This window comes from Mesoplodon bidens, assembly GCF_964165515.1.
Source record: "Mesoplodon bidens genome assembly, chromosome: 15".
Classification (NCBI taxonomy): domain Eukaryota; kingdom Metazoa; phylum Chordata; class Mammalia; order Artiodactyla; family Ziphiidae; genus Mesoplodon; species Mesoplodon bidens.
In genome coordinates, this window is record NC_138171.1 from 87,555,811 (window position 1) to 87,580,861 (window position 25,051).

Genomic DNA, 25,051 nt, shown 5'->3' on the forward strand with positions numbered 1-25,051 from the left:
ACGCCCAGGTAAACAGAGTCAGTACTCTGTAAGGACGACGGTGATACTGAAACACTCAACAAGGAAAATTTCACGTCCAGCATAGGGTGGTAAATGTGTCACACGAAGAAGCAGCCTTTCCATGTCGGCCCCGACGCTGCGTGTCCTGCTGATGGTCTGGGTGGGGGGCGGCTCACCCCTGACCCCCAGCTCTGTCCCTTGTGGGCATGCTGCATGGGGTCCATGGTAGAGGTTTCATGAACGTGTGAGTAAGTGACAGAGAATTAGTAGATGTCATTATACACCTATCTCAGCTGGGCGGCGGGCACCACCTAGTGCGCCCCAGTGTAGAGGCTGTACCGGGGCCGTGGAGGTGTGTCAGTGCACTTCATCAGTCGTGACACCCGGAGAGGGACGGCTGTGCCTGTTTGGGGGCAGGAGATAAATGCAAAATTTTTAAATTCTTCGTATTTTTGATGTGAATCTAAAAACTAAAAAAACCAAGGCCTTAATAAAAAAAAAAAAAAAAAAACCGAAGCTGTCAAAGGTAGAGGTTTCATAAAGCCAGAAAGATGCCTTTCCTTTGCATGTCCCTGTTCTCTGCTCAACCAAGAAAACCGTGATGTAAATGCAGTAAGACTGATGGATGTAAGCTTTGGAATAAGACTAATTAGCCTCCCTTGGATTTTTACGTTTCCTGTGTTACTAGCCTTTCTGCACATACTGTCGAATAGAACTGATGAGGCTTTTGAAACAGCTTTTTGCCGGTCTATCCAGAGCTCCTGGTGACGGGCCCCCGCTGTCCGCCGGGTCACGGACAGCGTGACAGGTGTGTGACGGTCACCACAGGCTCACACCCGTCGTCTTAGTGCTGGACACCTGTGCCTGTGGGTGATGTCCTCAGACCCCCAGTGATGATGCATTAAAAAGACAAAACCAACGTTTGTTCTTGCTGAGATCTGTGCGGTCCCCGCTTCCTGGCAGAGCTGGAGGTCAACCAGCCACGACCGTTTAGGGCCAGGGTATGTCAAGCCCATAAAGTTATTTGAGTAATGTTTTTATCTTCAAGATTCCTTCCTTGCCCTTTGGTTGGGGTAGGGGAGAGATGCCGGCCAGCAGACAGGCTAGAACCTTCCACCTGGTCAGGTGTCAGCCCGCACTTACTCCCCACACCAGCCTCAGGTGTGAGTATTGGTTTGGGCTAAGGTGTCATGCTTTTGCATAAACTGAGTTGAAAGCCAGAAAGCTCGTTTTCAGTAAGCACCTTCTGGACAGCCCGGCATCCCTGTTGGCTCTCAGCACGCCGCTCTGGGTTTCTGCAGGGCTGGGAGAGTCCCCCGCTGGCCTGTGTGGCTTATGTCCATGGGCAGGGGCTGCTACTTGAGCCCCTTCAGGGGGAAGCTGTTGCCGGCCTCCCCGGCCTGCACCTCTGCCAGAGATGGTCCGACACTCAGCAGGGCCCAGCCGCACGGCTGTGGGGAGGAGGGTGGCAGGGAGCCTGCACAGCTTTCGCCAGGCTGGGCCAGCTCTGTGACGTTCCCAAGCGGCTCGTCCCTGGGGGAGCCTCCGTCCCTCTGCAGCTCGAGCCTGGCCTGCTGGAGGAGAGCCTTGTGGTAGGGGAGGTGGAGGGCGATGGTGGTCAGGGCGACCAGGAACCACCAGCTGAGGGGAGGCCACGTCCCTCTGGGTAGGAGCTGCCCGCCTGGCCCGCTGGACGCCGAGCAGGACGAGGAACGCCGGCTGCAGGACGAAGGCCAGGCTGTCAGCAGGTCTGCCTGACACAGCCTGGTTTCGCAAAGCTCCCCAGATGTGCCCAGCAGGGCCGCTGCCCCCGATGGCCGCCAGGTCAGCCCCTGCGGACAGGACAGAGGGCGCCACGGCAGGAATGCGAATGGCATCGCCAGCTGCACGTCCTGCGTGTTGAAGTAGCAGATGTTGGACAGAAAGGAGAGGGTGGCACAGCCCAGGCCGGCCGTGGCCGCGAGCGACAGCATTGTCGCCAGCAGGCCGGCTTCTGGGCCCCCCAGCCTGGCGCGGCCCCGGAGGAAGGGGGTCCGGTCAGAGAGCCCACGGGGACAGAGCCTCGTAGCCGCGAAGCCGCATAGCCAACACGACACCTTGTGCGGCTACGACGTCCTCGCTGGCTGTGGACACGCGTCATGGGAGCCAGCTCTCACCAGGGGGACCTGGGCTGCCCTAAGTTAGGGACGCCCTGTGACCTCATTGGAAAGCTTTCTGGGTCCTACCCTGATTCCTGAGGAGGGTGGGCGGCCATGGGAAGTGGTGGATCCCGGGCAGGTTCAAGCTGGGTCCCACTGGAGCAGGGTGGGATACAAGGACCCCCCAGGACCCCCCCTCCCCCAGGACCTCCCTCCACCTCCCTCAGTGCTGATGGAGCGCATTCTGGGAACCAGTATAGCACGTGCGCCGCAGAAGGGTTCAGTGCAAGGTTTCCAGGATAGGGTTCAATGATCTCCATTTCCAGCCCGTCGGTGGATCCTACGGGTCTCATGGGGCCTCTGCCCTCGTGGAGGGAACGAACAGCCAGAGTCCACGTTGCTTGTTCTCCGTCCGAGAGACAGTGAATAGTGATGTTTTCCATGTGCCAGCGCTTAAGGCCGTGAGCGATTGCCAGGATGCTGGGTGACATCAAAATTAAGATTGGTGACCAGACTGAGAGGAAATGAGTTGGCCTGTCTCTTTAATTAAGGCAAATTGGAGAAAAGATCTCGTGAACATCGACCCCAGGTCAGAAGACAGCATCAGGCTGTCCTGGTGTCTGATCTCCATGACGGCCGGCGTTTCAGGCCCCTTTGGGCATGCGCCTTGGTCCCTGCTGGTGGTGTGCGGTCAGGGCCATGCAGCTGTGGCTGTCAGCTGTCACCTGGCCTGGTGGCCGGGCAGGGGGAGGGTGTGTGTCCGAACCTGGCCCCAGAGTGCCTCCCGGCCTTCCCTCCAAGGCCGGGGCCTTCCTTGGGTGAGGGGAACCCCAGTTTGTGTGTGTGTGTGTGTGTACGTGTGCTAGAACCATTTTAATATAATTATACATATCTGCCAAATCCAGGAAGAAAGGTTTATGCATATATAACTTTTCCAGTTAACATCTGCAAGCATAAACAACGATGATCTCAGTTTATAAATTCATCGGGGTCAGAGCAATTGACCAATGTCTCTTTACGGCTAGGCTTACCAACAGCAAATTACAGATGAATTACTGTCCTTTTGTTTCTCTTCTCTCACTCTCCTTGTCCAGAGACATTTTGTTGTAAAGTTTCAGTGCAGCTCACCTCCAGCCAAAGGTAATCTTTTTAGATAAGTACTCAGTTGCTCTGAATTTGCTTGTAATTATAACCCATTCAGTCACAGAAGAACCCCTGCAGAGGTGGAGTTCAAGTCTGCATACCATAACAGGAGATCACCGTTTTGAAGTCTAGCACAGACTGAAAACCACAGGTGTACATTTATATAAGACGCACGCTGACTGTCTCTTAAACCACATATTGACTTCTTGTGAACATTATTCTTTAAATAAAGCAGTGCGTCTATAGGACAGTCAGTCGCACAATTCACACAGCCTGAAAACTTTTCAGTGCCAACTACCAGTTGGTCGTGAAACGTGAGTGAGCTTGAGACACTGTCCATTCCTAAGATTCAACCAAGGATTGGCTGAGACGTTGGAACACCTCTGCTTAAGAAGGCTATGTCCTTCCCTCCTTTCCCTCACAGTTTAGTTTTGTTTGTTTATTTCTGGTGGTATTTGGTTGCACGTGGCTAGAATGCTTTCGATCACTTTGCGAATGAGTAAAACCAATGATCTAAAACTATGATAGGATCTTAAGTATCAAATGGTTTGTCCATTTCAGGTAGCTGGTTGGCAGGCCCCTCTAAGGCCTTTCATTTTTCCTTCTATGCTTCCCGGGACATTGATCAGAAGATGAGTCTGAGCATCATACCATCTAACTCTTTTAACCAATGCCTGGCTAAAACTGGAATGTCCAGCTCAGTATATTTAAAAATCACCCACAAAAAGAAGTTCTGCAGGTCCTCACAAAACCTGGAATTTCCACGAAGATGTCTGATCTTTACAATCCAAGCAGTCAGCATTGAAGTTAAGCTTCCAGGAGGCAGTTTGGTCCTTTTAATCCAAGCAATCAGTGGTTGAGTTAACACCCAAGCTTGAAGCTCCATATCCCTGCGTGGAAAGAGAAGCTGGGGACCGACTGAGATGGCTGGTGACTGCATTGGTACCCACGGGACTGAGTGTGGTCCCTGGTCCAGGAAGCTGGTGATGCATAGGGGTCAGATAAGATCCACAGTCCACACCCCCAAAGTAGGAAGTTGAGCCAGCATATCCTTGACTATATAACCTGAAGCCTGAGTGTAGGTCGTGGGATAGGACCTCTGCCTGCAGGAGGAAGAGGTGGACGAGGAATCTGATGGTGCGGGGTGGGGGTGGGGGAGGAAGCTGGGCTCCAGATAGACACAGGAGCCCTGCTGCTGGAAATGGCTGGGCCTGAGGTGCTAGAGGGGGCAGTGAACTGGCCACTTGTTCCACCCTCGGAACTCACTTCCCGAGCAGGAGACGTCCTCTCTTTGGCAGGTCTCACTTTGTTTTGACCTCCATTCTGCCGTTGCTGCTGCTGTTGGCGGCACTTAGCTCTTCAGTTCTCAAACCACACCTGTACCCTGGACTCGGGCAAGTTGATCTTCAGCGCCACCTCCCCCCACATGAAGACATCTGGGTATCGGGTCTCAGCAAAGGACGCTTCCAGCACATCTAGCTGCGCCCAGGTGAACGTCGTCCTCTCCCGCCGCTGTTTCCGAGGGGTGGCCGGGTAGCCCACCAAGGGGTGCAGCAAATCCATGCCCGAAGTGGTCAGACTCAGCCCATTGACTGCATAAGGCGGTTGCTTAAGATAAGACATCGTGCTAAGGTGGTTTGGAGGGGCAAAGTCGGCCCAAATCCGGGGGACCCAGCCAGAAGGTCTCGCTTCACCCGGGGTGGACAGATTCAGAGTCCTGGTGGGTGGGTTTGGAGTGGTGGAGCTAAGGCAAAGCAAACAAACAGAGGTGCTGGTTTACCGCTTCAGAGGACGCAGCTCTTCCACGTTCCACCACTAACTTAAGAAGAGCGAACCCCAGCTTTACGGCATCGTCTTTCTTCCACCACACCGTGAGCTTTCTGGCGGGGGGCCGTGGACGTGGGGTCCACAGATGGGAGTTGGCGTCCTGGCGTGGCCGCAGCTTGTTGCACCTGGGCCACCTGAACTCTCGGGTCCTGGCCTCCCCATCTGCACGGCGGACACCAGAACAGCCTCTTCCTAGGCTTGGTAAGCTTCGCAGACAGGAAGACCCCGCAGAGCCCCTTGCCAGGGGTGGGCGCTGGGGCGCTGGCTTCCCCATCCGGCCAGCCCACCCGGCAGGGCTCCGTTCCCTCTCCTCCCCAGGCACGCGAGCAGAGGGTAGAGTTCGTGGCTTCAGGTACCTTGCAGACCCACATGGATGCCCACACCTTCCTTTGCTTTCAGAATCCGGCCCGGGGGCCAGGTGTCCTGGCAGGTGGGACCTGGGACCTGGCTCCCTGAGTCCCTGGTCTTGGAGGGCCCACCTGGAGCAGCATGGTGGGTCTAGGGGCTCCGAGCCCTCCTCCCAGCGGGGCCCCGGCACACACACCTGACCAAGCGACGGCCTCCTCGCCAGCCGGGCTGACCAGCTGTCCTCAGCTCCATTTCTGGGTGTATTTGGGAAGATAACATGAAACGCTGGAGACATTTTCTCCGGAAACTGTCCACGGTTCCGTCCCACCCCCCCATTCCCACCCCTTTATAGCCTGGGATCCACTGTTGCCTTGAGGGTCTCCCCTCCCCTTCACCCCCAACGAGAAGTGGGGGGACAGGGCACGGAGAGGGGTGGGTGAGCTCTCAGGAGTCGGGGCACCCACCATGGGCAGACCCGGTGGTACCGCTTTCTGCACGGATTTGCTCCGAGCTGACTGGTCCACACGAGGCGGTGCAGGTGAGATCCCACCTTACAGCTGAGCTGTGAGTCAGCGATGACGCGGGGGTCGCTGGTGGCGTCCAGCCCTGCGCCTGGACTGCCGGACCCGGGAGCCGGAGGGTGTGTCAGCATGTGCCCACGTGAGGTCTGTCATCGGGGGGCATTCGTTCTGTGAGCGCAACCCACGCCGGGAGCCTGGCATCCTGATGCCGGTCCTCGGCGGTCAGCGTCTGGCCTGGCCAGGTGGGGCCTGTTCTCGGCAGCCGCGCGATGCGGCCCGAGCAGGATTCGCTGTGACGTTCAGTCGTTTCTGGGTCTGGGCTCTACGAGCAGAGGTGCCATCAGAATTTGTGGGTGGGTTTTCACCTGAGCGTAAGCTTCCTTTCCCCGGTGAGCGCCTGAGGGTGGGCTCGTGGGTTCGCAGGGGAAGCGTTCGAGGCACGTGAAGCCGCCAGCATTCTCCCATGTGGCCGGCCACCCGCCCTCCTGCCGGGAGCCTCCCTTGGAGGCTCTTATGTGAGGCTTGGAATTTCCCGGGAAGACGGACCCCTGGCTTGTTCTGGTGCCAATTTCAGACTAAGGGCCAGGGCTTCTGGGGCCCTTCCCTCAGCCTTGCAAAAGGGTCACCAAGGTCCAGCCCCGGGTTCCCCGGGAGCGCCCGCGGCCTGAGCCCTGAGGATGCTGTGCCCTCCGTGGCAGCTATTGGCCGCCGCTCCCGACAGTCCTGAGAGGGTCTACGAAGCGGGCCTCGCTCACCAGGATTGCCTGGGTCAGAGGGTGGGGAGACGAGCCCGTCCCAGTGGTGGGGGGTCCGTGTGGGGTGTGGGTGGCCCTGTGTCTACACGGAGCAGGCTCCACGTCCGGCGGGAGTACTGCCGAGCCCCTCAGTGCTTTGTGTGCTCCTACACAGTTTTGCAGACATCTCAGTGGGTATGTAGCTACGGTAGCGCGGTGACCGTCATTTACTAACCACCCCCTCTGTGGACGCTTGCTTTTGAATCTTTGCCGTCATGGGTGCTTTTGGGTCCTGAGTGTGAACCTGTGCAGTCAGGGTCACCCCAGTGGTTCTGTGCGCCCTCGGCTTGCCGGGACGGGGCACGGCCTCTGCCAGGCTCTCCTGCGAGCACTTGTCACCACGCTGCCCTGTGATCCCGTCTGACTCGGATGCTGACCTCTTGGGAACTGTCGTCTTGGGCTGCGTCTTCTGAAGGGCCTCAGCACGCTGACTTGTAACCCTGAAGGCGCATGAGACGTGGTGACCGCTCCCACACCCTTCGTGTCACCCTGCTGGTGGGAGGGGCGGGCGGGGCACGTGGCTCTGGAGCCCTTTCTACTCAGCCAGTTGCTGCCTGCCTCGTGCCCACCGGCAGGACTCGGCCTTTGAGGGCCTTTCTGGCTGCATACATGTCCACTCCAGTCCCGTGCTACGCAGACCAGGGGCCGAGGGGCCGGGTGCGGCAGCGTGGTTGACGCTATGCACGTGGACCCCCGGTCTCTCATGGGTCCTGCCTGGGTTGGTGGCCCTGGGTCACAAGGTGGCGACTTCCTGCTTCTTCTCCCTCCTCCCTCCTTCCCTCTGAGTGTCTGCATAGACTTTTTTTTTTTTTTTTTTGCGGTACGCGGGCCTCTCACCACTGTGGTCTCTCCCGTTGCGGAGCACAGGCTCCAGACGCGCAGGCTCAGCAGCCATGGCTCACAGGCCCAGCCGCTCCGCGGCATGTGGGATCCTCCTGGACCGGGGCACGAACCCGAGTCCCCTGCATCGGCAGGCGGACTCTCAACCACTGCGCCACCGGGGAAGCCCTGCATAGACTTAATTCCACACTCACTGTCGTTTTTATGCTCAGATAGTCCCAAGCGAGGCTGAGGGGAGAGCTCCCGGTCCTGTTGACACGACCCATTCGTCTTCTAGCTCTGTCTTGCTTTCTGGTGAAGAGAGATGCCCGAGGCCACATCTCTAAGGAACTCTGACCCTTCGTGTGACCCTCTGTAGATTTGGAAACTTCCTGTGTGCGCAGGTGATGGGCAGTCCCCGCGGGCCTGGCAGCTGGCCGTCGTAAGCAGGCCCCTTCCCGTTCCACCACTCGCTGTTGCCTCTTAATAAAACGTTTTTCTGAAAAGCTCCAGCACTTCTTACAAGTCCACGTTACCTGACTGCTCTGCTTGCCGTTTACCTTCCTGCCATGGCTTGGCCCCTGCGTGCAGTGCTCTGTGTTAGTGACCCGCCTGCTGGAGGTCAGAGATTTGGCATGAAGTAGTATCGGGCTGCCCCCGTGAAAGCCGGGCCCCATGGGCTCAGTGCCGCCGGGGGCTGTGTGTGTGCGTGTGCGTGCGCACGCGTGTGCGTGCGGAGCGGCAGCCCGTGGGCTGAGCTCACCTCCACTGCTGTGAGGGCATGTCTTGTAAAAGCAGGATTTGCTGTGAGTTCGAGCCCCGAGGCTCCTGGGCCAGAACATCTGCACAGCCCGACTTCTGAAGGAAACTCCGGGACGCGGGATGGGGCCTCCTCGTCTGGGGTCAGCACTTCACGCTGTTAGGAGCTGCCCGGGGCCAGTCCCGCAGGCCCGCCTGCGCGGAGAGTGAAGGGCCGCGGCGGCCACCGGAGGGCGCCCCGCGAACACGCCTGCTTGGAGGCTGCCGGTCGGTTACCCAGCCGCCTGTTAGCCTGCTTAGAACCTAGAAGCGCAGTCCGTTGGCGTCCTGCCTCGTGGGCTCACGTGGTGGTGAGGGCGGGCGGTTTTGCAGTGGCCCTGCCCGCTCTCCCCGTGGAACAGCTGAGAGACCCACAGGCGTGAAGGAGGTGCTGGTTCTCTCAGTGTCCAGGGCAAGGAGTGTTGGCAGAGGGCACAGCCGTGTGAGCAGCCCTCCAGGGAGCCCTGAGCCAGGCCAGTGGGGGTCTGTCCCCTTTGGAGGGTTGTGTGCGTGACGTGCAGAGCGGGAGTGAGATGCTCTGTCACCGTCTGTACCGCGGCTCTGGCCCCGCAGTGACGCAGGCATGTGGGACCTGACCGCCGTTGGCCCCGTGGACGCACCATGGGCCCTCGGACGGCTCAGCGGCTGCTCCACATAGGACTCACAGGCCCCCACGGCTGCGGGCGTCCAGACCCACGTGGTGCAGGGTCAGCTGTGAAGAGGACAGGGGAGCCACGAGGTAACTGAAGAGGCTGGGGTTTAAGTCATGACAGGAAAAACCTGTTTTTGTGATGCTTTCTGCTGTTTGCCGACATGTCACACACCACTGGAAATACACACATAAGAGTTCAGAAATTGGCTAATAACAATCAAATAATTTAATCTTCAAACCTGTGGGTCTTCTTCAGCAGTTTCCTCTTTCTCAGACACATATGCAGCAATTCAGGCCATCTGGGTGGATATAACACGTTAGAAATGAGAAAGCCCCCAAATTTCCCAACTGATTTTAAATTCAAGAACTTGATGTGTAGTTTAACTTCTTAATGACTTATTCCTGGTTTATCAAGTGCCTTTTTTTTTTTTTTTTTTTTTTTTGGCTGCGTTGGGTCTTCGTTGCTGTGCGCAGGCTTCTCATTGCAGCGGCTTCTCTTGTTGTGGAGCACAGGCTCTAGGTGCGCAGGCTTCAGTAGTTGAGGGCTTGCAGGCTCAGTAGTTGTGGCACGTGGGCTCAGTAGTTGTGGCTCACAGGCTCAGTAGCTGTGGCGCATGGGCTTAGTTGCTCCACGGCATGTGGGATCTTCCCGGACCAGGGCTCAAACCCGTGTCCCCTGCATCGGCAGGTGGATTCTTAACCACTGCGCCACCAGGGAAGCCCCTCAAGTGCTTTTTATAACGGAACAAATGTTTGATATCTTGATGTATCTGCCACAATTAGCAAAAGACCCAGTTTCCTACAATAAATTTTATAACCTTCATGAAATAAATTCAAGGTTAAACTCACCTTTTGGGATCTTAAATAATGAAGCATGGCAAGGTAGGTGACCTTTTGTCTACTGACAAAAATAAGATCGTTAACTTTAAAATCATAGTCAAGCGTCAGTAGCAGAATTAACAACCTTAGAACATAAACTGGAAAACTTCTGGTATCTTGCAAATGCATTTGAAGGATATAGGACTGGTCAGTTATGAAAACAGGATTGAGGGGACCTCCCTGGTGGCCCAGTGGTTAGGATTCTGCTTCCACTGCAGGGGGCACGGATTTGATCCCTGGTCAGGGCACTAAGATCCCACATGCCGTGCGGCCAAAATAAATTAATTAAAACAGAGAGATTTTTAAAAATAAAAAAAAAAGGATTGAGTGTACCATTCACCTTGGCTTTTTCCAAGTAGTTCCTCCTTCTCTTCTAAATGGCTCGAGTCTATGGCCATACCACCCCGAACCCAAAAATCAAAACGGCTCAAAAATTCACTGCATTTTTTGGCAATGTGGCAGGAGTACTGGGAATCAAACCAAACATACTGGGACATCAGGAAGTGACCGAGGTGAATTCAGCATGAGATCGTCAAGCAGATGTCCACAGAAAGTAGGTTCTGTGTTGTGGCACCAGCGGCTGAGGCGAAGGTGGGCTTGTTCCCTGAGGTGTGGGGGCCCTGGGGGGGATCCGAGATGCAGCAGGAGCAGCCGAGGGGCCTGCAGCTGAGACCCCCCTGTGTCCGTCTGTCACCAGTAGAGGGGGACGCAGGACGGGGGAGGGACAGAACGCGTGGCTGCCGCTGCCTGACACCTCCCCACCCAGCAGGCCCCCAGAGCCTAGACAGCTTGCGACCAAAGCCACTGAGAAACTGTTAAGCAATAAAGTGATTTCAGGCCCCCCCGTGCTGTTTGGGGAAGACCAGCTGGGCTGAGCGGTGCAGGACTGCAGGCAGAGATCTGGGCGCTGGGGGTTTACCTTTTCCCAGGAGCCCTGGGAGCAAAGAGCAGAAAGGGAAGCGGCGGGGTGGGGTGGGGTGGGGTGGGGGGGTGGGGGGAGGCGCTTTTATTCTCAGCTCCCACGGGGCTGCCATACCTGCCAGGACCCTGCGGGGGCGCCCTCAGCACAGCCCACTGCGATCGCTGTCGTTGATCTGGATCGTCGAAGGCTGGGGCAGCTGCTGGAGGAGCCGAGGGGCTGGGGAACTTGAAGGCAAATCCCACCGCGGCCCGGGGCCCGGAGGCGGCTGTGCTATTGTCACCGAGGGAGACCCCCAGACACCTCTCCAGTCCGTCCCGCCCCATCCCCGAGGTTTACTGCCCAGAACCGTCCCCAGGGCCACATCGGGCGGGGCGGGGCAGGGACCATCCCCGGCATCCAGTGTGTGTCTGTGATTCTGCACAGGCTCTTCAGCCTGGAGGGGAAACAGTCTGCACGTAGAAAAGCAATGCAACGCACTCAGGGCTCAATTTCCCAAGAGACTGGGACCAAATGGGGCAATTTCCCTGGTAGATGCCACAGCAAAGAGCCAGCCTCCTCGGGGCAGCTGGGTGGTCAGAAGTGAACATGCGTGTATTTGTGTGGCAGAAACCCAGGGTCTGGGGCAGCGCCCACCATCACATTCATCTTTCCTCAGAAAGGTACCCTCGTACCTTTGCTGCAAACTTGAAAAATGAATCTTTGTTTCTAGGGAGTTTGGGGGCTTCAGAACTGAGGGTCAGAGGGTTGTGGGGCGGTAATTTCTTCGTGAAGACTTGGGGTGGGGGAAGGGAGGCTCCTCCGCGCCCCGCCCCGTCTGGTCAGGTCGTCTGGTCTGCACCGTCTGTCTGTCTGTCCCGGGAGCAGGCAGCACCCTTGTGGCCCCGGTGACGCCGGCCCGTCCAAATCCCTCTTTCCCGTCGGCAGTCCCATCGGCTTTCGGGTTAGGTTAGAAATCCTAACGGCACTTTGCTTCCTTCGGTTTATTTAATTTTGTGCACACTTTGGGAACTTGTTTAGGACAGACCCACGCTGGCCCAGCGACAGCAGACGTGACCCGGGGGCACACCTGGGGGCAGGAGAGGCCCTGTCTGGACTCTTCTCCCACCACGTCCATGTGGACGCAAGTCACCAGCAGCCCCGGCCCTGCGAGCCCACCACCCACCCATCCCCCAAGTGCGCTTCCGTGTGTCTCCTTCATTTTAATACCTTTGACTTTCCTACCAAACGTCTCTTCATAAACAATAAAACAAGGGGGAAGGGGGATGGAGTATTTTAACAAAGTATAAATAGTGGCGTTAGATCTGCATCACTCATCTGAAAGCCAGACACGAGGCTGAGGGAAGCAGGCTGCTGCAGGCGTGGACCTGAAAGGCACCCGTAGGAGACAAGCACACACCCGGTCGCGGGCAGCCAGGTGCCCCGATGGCACAGCTCATCCTCACACCTGGCACCTGCTGCTCGGACATCATGGCCTTGGCCTGAGGGTGGCTTCTTGTGGGAGGACACGGGAAGCTCCAACGGGACTCGCCTGGTTCTGCCTGGTCTCCTGGGGAGAGGAAGGGAGGGAGCGGGCGATGCAGGGTCAGCAAGTCTCCTGGATGCCAGACCCGGGAGGGAGCAAGCATCGGGCGCGGGGGACCCGGTCACTGCGGGCTGTGCCTTCTGCCACGCGCCGTCTGCCCCTCGGTTGGCCGAGGCCCGTGGAGCAGCATCTACGCCATCGCCGGTTGTGCCCCCGCTTCGTCCAAGGAGCAGCTCTGGTGCCCACGTTGCAGCTTCTTCATCAGCCGCCGGAGTTTGCCGGGGAAGTTTCTGTCGATGTGGCGGTAAAGAAGCGGCACCACAGTGCTGCTGGCGAAGGCCAGGAACCTGGACAGGTCCTTAGCAAGGAGCAGCGTCCCCAGGTGGTGCCCGTCCACCGGCCTCCCCCGCGCAGCCAGCACCGTGCGCCCCAGGAGCGTCAGGTAGTGGGGCGTCCAGAGCCCGAACTGCGCGCACACGGTGGCCACCAGCAGCCTGTGCGCCGCGGGGTCCGGCTGGCCCACGTCCCGGTCGAGCGGCGTGGCCTCCTTCCGGATCCGCGTGAGGAGCACGAGCGCGTACAGCGCGGCCAGGCTGGGCACCAGGTACCCGCTGAGCAGCATGATGGCGTCGGCCGCCTCCGTGTCCCGCACCCGGGAGCACTCGGCCAGCCTGGCAGCCACGTGGCTGCAGATGTAGAAGAGCAGCGAGGAGAAGCCGGTGAGCAGGGCGCCGCCCCACACGAAGCCGCACACGTGCCTGGTGTTGTAGACGCTCGACATGTAGGTGCGCGGCAGCGCCCGCTCGATGTAGCAGTCGAGGGCCAGCAGCGCCGTGGAGTACAGGGTCACCAGCGCCGCCACGTTGAACAGCACCAGCAGCGTGACGTGGACCTCGCTGCCCACGTCCCACACGGCCCAGCCGGCAGCGCCGGGGCCCAGCAGGTGCGCGGGCGCCAGGGCGCTGAGGACCAGGCCGGCCGCGGCCATATTGGCGAAGTAGACGTCGGGCATGGTCATACCGCCCGGGTCGTGCAGGTTGACCAGCAGCAGCAGGGCGTTGTAGCCTAGGCCGAGGGGGACGCCGACAAGCAGGTAGAGCAGCGAGAGGGCGGACAGGGCCCGCTGGACGTGCTGGCAGGGGAGCTGGTCCTCGCCGCCCGTGCCGTTGAGTGGGCAGCTCCACATGGCGGGCTGTGGGGAGAGCAGCGCGTGAGTCCTGCCCTCGACCAGACCTGGGCCCCTCCCTGTCCCTGAACCAGCTGGGACGGCCAGAGACCGTGCTGGTGCGTGTTTTCTGTGATCCCAAGCTGGCATGGCTGGAAGCTGTGAGGACCCTCCTGGCCGGGAGCCCCCCCGGCCCTGTTTGCCAGGGAAGCGTGCAGCTCTTGGAGCCGTAACGTGCCTGCTGTCACCGTTTGGTGATGGGTGGTGACCGGGTGGTGACTGGGTGGGCCACGGTGACAAAAGCCTGTAGAGGAGGGGGTGGACCCGAGGCCTGGCCTCCCGCGGCCCCGGCAGCCCCCGCAGTGGGAGCTGCAGCCCTGCCGGCGCATCCCTGGTTTCCCGCATCAGTCGCAGAACCCTGCGATCCCCCTGCTCCACCCTCTCCTCCATCCTGCGTCTGGGTCGAGGCGTGCCGGGTCGGGGCGACGCAGGTCCCGAGCTGCTGCCCGCCTGCCGGCTCCGTCACATCTGGGAGGGGCACGGCCGCTGCCGGGACACGGGTCCTGCCTCCAGAGCCCTGGGGTCAGGCGAGCCGGCACGAGCTCCAGGCAGGTGACGCCCTCGTGGGGTCCTCGGAGCCCTCTCCGTCCTCTTCTTGCTGACTCAGTGCTGGTCCCTCTCTCCCATCTCTGTCCCAAATGCCTGCAGGCTCCTGCCTGCTGAGCCACGGCCTGGAAAGTGGCTGGGGGCCGGGGAGCCGGTCCACCAGAGCGGCCTGTGCGTGCTGTGACCAGCCTGCGGCCCGGTCCCCCTCCACTCCGGCCTCACACGGCCCGCAGGGCGTCCAGCGGCCCCCCGGGCCTCAGTCCCTACCCTCCTGCCGTCCATGCACTCCCATTCTCCCACCAGGCCTGCCCTGCCGCACTCCGGGCCCCACGTCTCCTGGTGCCTTGGCCGCACCTCCGCGCGCGTAGGCGTCCATCTGCGGGTTCTCGTGACGCCCCTCCTCCCGGGGCGGGTGCAGCGGCTCTTCCCTCTCTGTTTCCAGCCAGTTTGAGGCATGAGGGTTGTGTCTGGAAGGACCAGCGTGTGGGATGGGCGGCCCTGCCCTCTGGCTCCCCCCATGGCCCCACGGCGGGTCCCCTGGTGCCCCCGCCCCTCCTGGGGGTCCCCATCCACGTGGAGAGCGGGCTCAGCCAGGGGAAGTCAACTGAGCAGAGGTTCTCGGAAACCGAGAACAGAAGGGGGGCCCTGTGGGCTCGTGGGCCACCACCAAGGAGGGCAGGGGGAGCGCTGTCGGAGGAGGGGCAGGGCTGCTGCCAGGGGCCCTGCCCGGGCTGAAAACTGGCTCAGTTCTTGGGAGGCGGTCACATGGAGTAAACCTACTGAGAATTTCCTTCACAGACTCACGTGCTCGTACGGCCGGCTCACTCGGCCCGAGAGGGGCTCCGAGTGTCTCAAGAGTCAGTGCCGGGTTTTAGATTAAGAACCTTCCGGCAGTTCACACACACAGATCTTAGAAACTGCCCCATGAGCTACAAGCAGCCCTGTGTGCGTCCTCCTGGTTATCAACCGTGGGGACACTTCTGATTTCAGACGCAGATCACGAGCTGAAAGTACCAGTTTTCACTTGCTTTCAGTCCATCTTTGCTTTTTGTCCCTACGTCCTTCCTGGAGGCCCCTCGTCTCCAGGTGTCATTCAGAGGGCCCAGGGCAGGGACACCTGTTGGGGGGGCCGCCTCATGCACAGAGGAAGGTGCCTGGCGTTTTCTGAAGTGGGGAGGCCCATCCTCACCTGTGTGGGCACGCAGGGTGAGAAGAAGGGAAGGAAGCAAACGGGTGACACTGCTGGCACCAAGGGGACGTGTCACCGGGACACTTGCAGGCTGGGGGTGGGGGGCCACCTGGCTCAAGACTGCATGGGCGGTGCCTGTGGGCTTGCAGGGGAACTGGGGGATCTCACTTGGGGACGCTCGGCAGGTGGCACCGTGAGACCCCCAGACCTGCCGAGCGGCAGTGAGTCTGGCGTGAGAGCAGCGGTCGTGTCGGGAAGTGACTGCCGCCCGGGCGGCAGAGCAGCCGGTCAGACCCGCTCGAAGCCCAGCCGGGTATCCCGAGGACGCTGGTGGGGGCGGCCATCCTGCCCTGTCCAGGTCCCGGTACTGCTCCTGCAGGATGCCCTGCCCTCCTGGCCGCAGACTGGCCCTACCCGCCCCCCACCACCCCGCCGCCAGCCGCCTGCAGTCCCCCCACTTCCCTTTGTGCTCTGGTTTTGCAAGTGCAGGAATCTGGGAACAAGACTCTCCTCCCCACCCCCCCAGGCCATGTGAGGAGGGGGCCTGAGAACAATGGTTGGCTCCCACCCTCCACACAGGCTCGGGCTGGGCTGGGCCGGGCTGTCTTTCCAGTTACCAGCTCTGTTCACTTCCTTCCCGAGAAAGAGGAACTGGAACGGCTGCCAGCGCAGAGACCAGGATTCCAGGAAGGGCCCTCTCTGCGGTCCCGTCCCTCCCGGAGGCAGGAGAGAAGAGGCCAGGTAGGCCCTGAGCGGCTGGGCTCCTTCTCCCCGGTGCCTGGGTGGGCCGTCCTTGGTGGCGCCCAATGTGGAGCATTAGGCGGTTTTCATTCTGAAAGCTGCCACATTCTCCCCAAGTGGCAGGAGTGATAATCCAACTTCTGACGGCCCCATCACCTGCTGCAGCCCTCTCAGCTCCAAGGGTCAGGACGAGCAAGGACCCCAGTGACCTCTCATCCAGGCTGGCCTTAGGAACAGGCTGGTCCTGTCACCCTGTCCTTGGGGCCTACCTGACACCTCCTGGTCAGAGCTGCCCACACTGCTGCCCGCTGGGCCCCTCGAGGCTCCCAGGCCTGCCCTCTTCTGTGCCCTCACGCCCTCCCCCCTCCCCTCCCCTCCCCTCCGCCGGCTCCCCACCTGCCGGCTCCCCTGCTGCTGCTCCACCGGGCTCTGTCCCGTCCTCCCGGCTCTGTCCTGTCCGGCTGCTCTCCCGCCTCGCCTCCTCAGGCCTGCCTCCAGACTCGCTGGCCGGGGTGGCCGCCTTCTTCTCATACTTTCGCTGCATCTCCGCTCTCCAAACCTCCCCCACGCCTCCTCCGGCACCAGCACCCAGTTGCAGCACCCGCACCAGGTCTCATCCACGGCCCCTTCATCAGACGAGACACCAGGAGTGGCCCCGACCTCCTGTCCTCCCACGGGACTGCACCCAGGGGCCCTCCGTGGACTCCCACTCCCGCCAGCCCGGCTGGGTCCCGGTTCCACGCCTGAACCTCTCTCTTCTGCCTGGTCGGGGTCCTGGCCTCCTTCCAGGGACCCTGCCTGACTTCCCTCCGCTGGGCCCAGGGAACATACGGGTGTGTGCGTGTCCGCCCAGAGACGACCCAGTTGCAGTTGCTCTCGGATCCCGGCCTGCGGTCGCCTCTCTTCTGCGGCAGGCGTGCCAAGCCAGGGCCGCAACCAGCCTCGGTCCACGGAACAGGGGCGTGCCTGACGCCTGCAGGCGTGTTGCCTCGGGGATCACAGCGATGCCAGCGGCAGGACCGCCGAGCCCTGATCATCTGCTCGGCCGGCATGTGGGCCTGGGCCGGGGGGGCGGGCTGGTCGGCACCAGTGTCCTGGCCCAGCAGAGAAGCGGGAAGCAGCTCCGCAGGCCGGCACTGGTATGTGCCTCGGGCTGTCCTCGGTGGTCCAGTTACAGCTTTATCCTGTTCCTCCTATAACGGGATTAATTATTGATCTAAAGGTGACTAGCAACCCCACCGTCTGAGGGTTTTGTCTGTCTTGTTTCTGATTATGCTCCTGAAGCAGCAGCCTTGGCCCTGCAAGCACGGCGGCCTTCACAGCGTCCGCTCCCCTGCCTGGTCCCGGCGTGGCTGCTATGCAGCAGGCGTCTGGCCAGTCTTGTTCGAGGGGATGGAGAGGTCTTCAGCTTTGGGCCAGGGTGGTTCCAGGCTTGGGGCCAGCAGTGGAGAGGAGAGAGGAGGGCGGCCAGCCTGGCAGAGCAGAGAGTACCTCGCCCGCGGGAGGGCGCCGCCGGCCTGAGACTCCAGGGTGGAGGTCATCTCTGTGGGCCGGGGCGGGGGGCTCAGCTGGCTCAGAACGTTGCCCCTGACACTGAAACACCTGCTCAGGGTCTTTCTCTGCAGGCTTGGCTGCATGCGTGGCACAAGAGGGTAGCCTTGGGAGAGGCTGGAGCTCAAAAATCATGCTTCTTTCAGAGAATCTGAGAGGACCAAGAAGTCGGGCAGTGTTGGGCCCGATCAACGAGCTGGCCTGTGCTTGGCCTGCTGGGGCTGCTGCTTTGTGTGATGGGGAAGCTCTTAGGCCTCCCTGCCCACCCGCTGCATGTGGGGCACCGGGGGCTGAGGGAAGCCTTTAAGGGAACAAAGCCGAGGTCACCACTTCTGCAGCACAGAGGGTCCCCTCTCGGACCCCAGTGGCCTTGCCCTCTGGAGGGAACCAGGCTGAGGCCCCAAGGCCAGAGATTCATGGTCAGACAAGCTGGCGTCCACCTGTGGTACTTGGGCAGCGGCACTGCCACTGACCTCAAGCTAGCCCATCAGAAGAGCGTGGTGATAGGGCGACCACCTCCAAGGGGGCAGGCGGGGCGAGCCCTGCTCGGGGCTGCTGGACGTGGAAGTAGTGGTTTTGTCTCCACGGGAGGCCCAGGGCACGGAGCCGTTTCGGGGTTCTGTCCCACCGCACCCGTTTCTGAGGACTCGTCTGTCTCTAGAGTCCCCTCTCTTCCTTGACCCTCAACTGGAGTGACTGTCATTCATCACGGATGTTGCCGCGCATAGAAGCACTGATAGTTTTCTTCCAAGACCCTCTCTGGGTTCCAATAATTATCTTTCAAGAAGACGTTCTCCCAGACTCGCCAACTTCCAGCCCTGGGAAGGCTCAGCCACCCCGTGGTCACGCTGTGCGCCCCTCGGGCGGGAGGCTCTTTGGCGGGGCTGTCGGCTGGCCGCGTGGCATCGAGGAGCTGTCTGCTCCAGGCTCGGGTGGGGAGGGGCGGAGACACCACGAGGAACACCCATGGCCGCCTGGCTCCAAGGTGGACGCTGGCGTGAGTGCAGAGCGTGTGGCGCTGGCCCGAGCGCCCCAGGGCAGCTCGCCTGCTGTCTTGAATTCCGGAGAAGATGGTCCCCGCTCTGCTCTGGGCCCTGAGCAGGCACTTCCAGGATGTCTGCCACTCTCTCTGGCACCCAGGAGGCCCTGTCGGATGGCCCTGTGGCCTGGGTGGGTGCCGGGCCGTGCTGACTGGAGTCACATGTGGGCCGAGAGTCTTGCGGGACACGGGCTTGGTGTGGAGGCCCGCTCTGGGTGGGCGTGGCTGGGCCTCAGGAAAGGTGAGCTGACAGGCCACGCCTCTGCTCAGCAGCCCAGGAAGCCCTGAAGCCCAGGAGGGGCCGCGGTGTCCAGGGCAGCGGGGGGCAGCACAGTGAGGCGATCGGTGACCGGGGGGCCCTGGCGGGGGACTGGCCACAGGCCTGGTCAATGGGGTGGAACAGCCGGGGCCAGGTGTGAAGCGGTGCCCACCTGGGGACCTCGGGGCCACAGGGCGCAGGTCCAAGCCCTGCTGCACCAAGGGCCCTGCTTTTATACTTAGAGAAGGCAGCTCGGACGCACCCCCTGGCCTGACTCAGTCCTTCCCTCGGGAGGGACCCACGCTGTCTGCTGAGAGCTCTTGCCTGAGGGCTGCGGAGGGAACCAAGCAGTGGCCTGTGAACTGGGACGAGGGGCCGAGACCGGGCTCCCCGGGCACCCTGCTCACAGCTGCCTGGCTGTGGTCCCTGGTCAGGAGGTCATCGCGAGGGTGGAGTGCGTGCGGTTGGCGGGTGAGCCTGGCCAGTCCCCGGCGTGGGCGGTGGGCTGCGGCTCCTCACCCTCCTCCACGGTCCGTCACTGCAGAGGAAGCTGCTGCGTGAACTCTCACTCATAGACTCTGCCAACGGACACGTGGGGAGAGGAAGCGGGCGGAGAGAGGACAGAGGGCTTGAGCGCGGGCACAGGCCAAGTGCGAGTTCTCACGGGGAGGGGCTGCGGGCCCCATCAGCCCCCACATCACAGCTCAGAGTCCCCGGGACCCCACTAGGGCATCGGGAACAACACAGGCAGCGAGTCTCTGGGGCTGCGCTCGCTGAGCTGGGGTCCCAGCCCCGTGGGGCCGGTCTCCTCCCCAGTGGCGCCCCTGCTTACAGATGCTCCCCCGTCCCTTCTTTCATTCTCTGCTGGCAAGGACTGCATGTCAGTTGGGCTAGCTGCTGGAAGTGTTTTGAGGCCAGGTGTCAGCGTCTTTCTTCCTTGATTTTTTTTTTTTTTTAAAAGAGCCCAGAACGGTATAAACCAACCCTTCAAAAGTGAATGTCCACAGGTAACTAAAAACCTTGCTCAAATTCAGGGCTACAGTGCATGGTGATCTCTGTGGAAATTGGAGGATGCCAGGAGCACGTCAGAGCAGCAGCCGGGCAGGGAGCGGGCGGCTGTGGTGGGCAGGGGATCCTGCGTGAGCGTGTGCGCACGCACGAGTGTGAGCGTGTGCACGCCCACAGCCCGCAGAAGCGAAGAACCAGCTGACTCCTGTCCGAGGTCACTGAACTCGTCCCACTGCACCCGTCTGTTCCCACCTGCCCAGAGCTCCCTGAAGGGGGAGCGTTCCTTGATTGGTGCCCTGCAGCCTGGCTGGCTGTGTCGGGGGAAGAGGAGGCCTGAGACGGTGTCACAGGCTTTTCCCCAAAGCGCCTGGGCAGTGCAGCTCGGCCTGGCTGATGTCCTGGAGACCCGCAGCGCACCATAATACCTGGACTTCAGCTGAATGCTCTGGAGCCATCAAAATGCTTTGAAAATGACTCCTGAATGTTTATTTCCTTTTGTTATAGTGGACAGAGGCTCTAGCTACAATTAACATGCAGCTGGTAGGAGCCAGACGCTCCGGAAAGGCTGATGTTTTCATAGGTCTTCAGTGTAGAGAGCTTATGCTACTGATTCCTGTCACAGACGCTGCGCCTTCCTGGCTGTGATAAGAAACGGTCCATTATGTAGATGGGGTGTCCTGATTTTTGTAGCCTGTTGCTTTTTAAGGTTCTGAACCAAAGAGTGGTGAGTGTGAACCAGGTAGCCTGCCTCAGGCATAAACTGAGCTGCCTCTGGTTCTCCGTGGGAGAGAACGGGCACGTCCGCCGCTCAGGAAGGGCTGCAGGAACGGGGACCGACAGCCCGGGCCGCCCGCCTGGGGCCCCAGGCTTCTCACCCTGGAAGAGTATGGGACACGTGTTCTTTTGTTTGTGGAGTGCTAGTTCCTTTCCTTTTTGTTGTCCCCTGACTACCTTGGTTTGAGGCTAACGCTCCTTCCAGGTAATCTCAACCAGGGGAAAACAGAACCAGGAAGACTTGCTCAGAAATTCAACGGCCATACTGAGAACAGACCGGGCCTCCACTCGCTCGGGCAGACTGGCACCCTGTTGGGCTCCCCCACCCCACCCTGCCTTTCCCTGGTATGCTTTTACTTGGGGGGTGCTCGGAGCCACAGATCTTATCGCTGCCCGTGGTTCTTTCCAAGGGAGGAACGCTGGCAGTTATTTTTGCCCATTACACTTGGTGTAATGGCGACAGTTGCTGCCTTGGTTCTCATTAAAACTGGGAAACTCCTAGGTGCGCTCCGCCCTCCCACCGCGTGTGTGGGAGGAAGGGGACGGGGGGGGGGGACGCACGGGACAGGCGGCCCGTGTCACCCTGTCCCTCCGCTACTCAAAGGGTGCTCTGTTGGCAGGTCTTGGGGGCCGAACTCGGCCCCTTGGCAGCATCATGTTTTAGCTTCTCAAATTGTAAAGTTCACGTTTACTCCCTAGACTGAGTCCTCTCTGCTCTTTGATGCCTGGCTGGTATTTTGGGGTCCCGGGCCTGTGAGGCCCCGTGGACAGACGCAGCTTGGTGTGGCCCAGTCGTGCAAGAGGCTTTAGCCGTAGAGCGCTGAGGAGCCGGCGGCGAGCAAGGGGAGGTAGCTGGACGCTCTGCTGAAGGAGGGAGCAGCCTGGGTCTGTCCTGCGCAGAGCACAGCAGCCCTCACCCCAGACACAGCCCTGATGTGCAGCTAGGGCGTGAAAGGCCGGGCGGCAGGTTGTATTTTCAGGGTCCAGATGACATCCTAGGGCCTGGAGGATGGATGCAGCTACCCCAAGGAGCACCTTCCCCTCCCCGCCCTGTCAAGCGGCCGGTCCCTCTTCCCACCTGCAATCATGCACGCCTACTTCCTGGAAGGGATCTTGGCAAGCATGTCACTTTTTCGTTATATAATAGGTATAAGCAGTTCTCCGTTCTAACCTAAAACCCCACACACCCACATCCAGCGGATATATGTGCCCTTCTCCCGTCACCCGCCTGCCAGGGGCTTCTGAGTTCCAGGGACCCCCAGTCAGTGCAGAACTAATGCTGTGCTGGTCTCTCCTCAGGGTGTTTCCATACCCCCCAGGGAGGCAGGACAGCAGTGGTCAAGGGCAGGGCCCCCCGAGCTTCCTCTCCATGACTCGGCACAGTACGCGCTCACCAGATGGAAGCTATGGTTTTTCAAAGCCTTTTATCTTAGGACTTCTTCATTTAGGAAGATACTAGAGGTTCCGGTGTGGGGAGCTGGACCCTGCAGCGGGTCATGGAGTGTGTGGCTGTCCCCTCATCATAATTATCAATAGGGTCTCTTTTCCCCCTCAGTGGCGCCCTGGTGAGGAGCCAGTTGAGACGCTGTGTCTGGTCCCCGCTGTGCGCGAGCAGCCTGGGGCACAGTCAGAGTCATCGTGTTCACACTCGTGTCCGCAGAGGCCTGGAAAGCAGGCTGCTCGCCCCTGGGTGACTGAAGGCCAGCCCCGCTAGATGCTGCGGACAGAGAGCGGGGAGGAGGGGGCCTGCTGCTCGCAGAGGCACGGAGCTGGTTGTCGGCAGGTGGCCTGGAGCTGCCAAGTGAGTGCACATCCAGCACTGGGGGAACAGTCTGTCAGGTCCAGACTCACCCTCTGTCTCCCCAAAGCCCGGACAGACTGCGACACTGAGACCAGGGCCCCACTGAGACCATGAACCCGGCTACCGTGTTCATGTCATTAACTTGGTGTTGGGTTTCTGGTCCTGGGTAGATGGGCGCTCAGAGGCTGGGGCACTGCCTTCTTCTCAAGTTTTTTTTTTTTTTTTTTTTTTTTTTTGCTGTACGCGGGCCTCTCATTGCTGTGGCCTCTCCCGTTGCGGAGCACAGGCTCCGGACACACAGGCTCCGCGGCATGGCTCGCGGGCCCAGCCGCTGCGCGACATGTGGGATCTTCCGGGATAGGGGCACGAACCCGTGTCCCCTGCATCGGCAGGCGGACTCTCAACCACTGCGCCACCAGGGAAGCCCCTTCTCAAGTTTTGAAGGAGCCTCACGCCCAGGGGTTTTTATCTTTTTATCAAGTGTCCCTAGACCATTAACGACACTTGATATTTCCATTTAGACGTTGTTCCAGAAGTTCCTAAGATTTCGTAATCATAAAGGGGGACGAAAGTTACAACCACGGTGACCCAGGAGCAGGCGGTCAGTCCCCGGCAGGACATGTGAGGAGCCGGCGGTGCTGCTGCGCCTCCTACGCGGCCAGCAGCTCCCAGCTGCCCTGGACAGGTGAATGACCGCAGGGCAGCGGCCCCGGCCGGCTGGGCTCCACACGGCTGGAGGGCAGCCACGGGCGGGGACAGCGCTCCCACCCGCCGGGGGACAGCGCCCGGGCGGGGCCGAGGGGACCCGAAAGTCAGAGCTCAGAGCGGAGCACCGGCCCCGGGCCGCTGCGTCCCGTGCTGCTGCCGCGCGGGCCGAAACCCCAAGTGCGCCCATCCGCCCCCACCCCGCGTTCGGCGCCCACTCACCGGCTCGCTGGGCCGCGGACCGCGCAGTCGCCGCGAGGGGGGCAGCTCGGGGCTCCGAGAGAGGCGGCGGGGCTGACGGCGCGCACGCCGCGCGGGCCTGTGTACACACGTGACCGCGCCGCTCCCGCCCCGCCCCGGAGTCCGCCCCGCCCCCGGGGGCGCGCCGGTGGCCGGCCGAGGTCCTGGGCGGGCCAGATTGCTGAGTCAGAACGCGCTGTAATCCGCAGGGGACAGACACCCCGCCCTCGGAGGTTGTAATCGGGGCCTGCCAGGCGCACCTGCTCCTCTTCGCCAAGAGTGCTTGCTGGCTCCAGGTTCACCCCCTACTTCCTGGCCTGAGGAATGTCTTTGTAAACAACTGGCCGCAGGAAAACCATTTAAAGAGACAGTGCACTGTTTGCAGCCTCATTAATTTCGTAGCTGCTGTTCTAATTGGGTGTTGGGAAAGTTACAGAACAAGGTCGTTTTCTCTGCTCTAAGGCTTGTGCTGTAATAGTGCTCCTGGCAACGCGATCTGGCTCCAGAGCTAAGAACATTTCTGAAAATCCACGTGTGCTGTGTGACCAGGGGTTGACGGAACAGGAATAATGGGAATAGTAACCAAGGCTGGCCCTGGGTGTCATGGTCCTGCCGGCTGGGCTCGGGGCTCCACCTTGGGCCATCCTGCTTGACAGGACAGCTTCCTGACCAAGGGATCGGAGAGGGAAGTTGGGGGTCAGCTGGGGGACCAGACTGCCTCTCGCTCTCTGTCAAGATCATGTACAGACCCCTGGGGCCCCCACCCTCCCCTTGGCCCTGTTGTCATTACCGTAACTTCCTCATCCTCCCAACCCCAGGTCTTTGGGGCAGCAGGCAGGCATCCAGCCGTGGGAAGGCTAGTCCCATCAGCTGGCACTGACATCCAGCAGCGAGGGAGGATGGGCTGTGTGCTAGCTGCTGTTCTGGGCCCTCAGAGCAGCCTTTCAAGGTATATGCTCCATGTTTCATCAAGTCAGAGACTCCGTCAGCGCTGCGCACGCCAAAACGTTATGGACCGCTACAAGAAAACAGTCGGACGCTGTCTGTTTTAAGAAGCGTGCTGCTCTTAGAGTCGTCAAAGTGAGGAAATATGCCTTACCATCAATGGAGTACGGCGCCCTGCTCATTTTAAATTGTACTGAGGCTCAGAAAACTTAAGCAGCGTGCCCGGGGTCATGCAGCAGAGTGGAGCCAGAATTTGCACTCAGGTGGTCTCTGCTTTCTAGATCAGGGCTTGGGACTTTGGGTCGTCCTAGCGATCTGCCTAAGACGTGTTGTTGTCTACTTTTTTGAAAGGCCTAGGACCCCAGAATTCCTGGTCAGAGTCCCTGGAATGCCAGGCTCAGCAAGGTCTGCCCGCGGGGCGCCTGGTGAGCTGCTGATTGTAACTGGGAAAAGCAGGCGTTCAGCTGGGACCGTTCAGCCCCGTCCCAGCCCGTTAGCCTTGGGTCGCCCCATTGCCTTATCTGCAGAGAAAGGCTTCCTCCACCAAGCAGGCCCCAGCCAGGGAGAATGGCAGAGTCTGTGTGTGTCGGGGGATCTTCAAAGTGGACCCACCCTCCAGCTGAGCCCAGATCAGCGTTCTCTAGCTGGGGAATGTAAACACGCTC

At 60.3% G+C, this 25,051-nt stretch overlaps 2 protein-coding genes and 1 pseudogene across 5 annotated transcripts in view; 1 reads left to right on the top strand and 2 right to left on the bottom strand.

Annotated features, from left to right (window-relative positions):
• Nucleotides 1-25,051, top strand: part of CHLSN (cholesin) — a 97,916-nt gene that overhangs the window by 45,482 nt on the left and 27,383 nt on the right. The gene's annotated exons all lie outside the window — the stretch shown is intronic.
• LOC308628612 (homeobox protein OTX2-like) lies at nucleotides 2,828-4,951 on the bottom strand (annotated as a pseudogene). Its single transcript has one exon. The product of its transcript is annotated as a homeobox protein OTX2-like (transcript).
• Nucleotides 12,415-23,587, bottom strand: GPR146 (G protein-coupled receptor 146). Its single transcript, XM_081255734.1, has 2 exons — nucleotides 23,424-23,587; nucleotides 12,415-13,555 (listed from the first exon to the last, which is right to left on the bottom strand). Exon 2 carries the CDS (start codon nucleotides 13,547-13,549, stop codon nucleotides 12,554-12,556), a length of 996 nt encoding a protein of 331 aa, XP_081111860.1. The 5' UTR covers nucleotides 13,550-13,555; nucleotides 23,424-23,587; the 3' UTR covers nucleotides 12,415-12,553.

Excerpts from the sequence above, each read along its gene's own strand:
- GPR146 (XM_081255734.1), bottom strand. The coding sequence starts at position 13,549 with ATGTGGAGCTGCCCACTCAACGGCACGGGCGGCGAGGACCAGCTCCCC.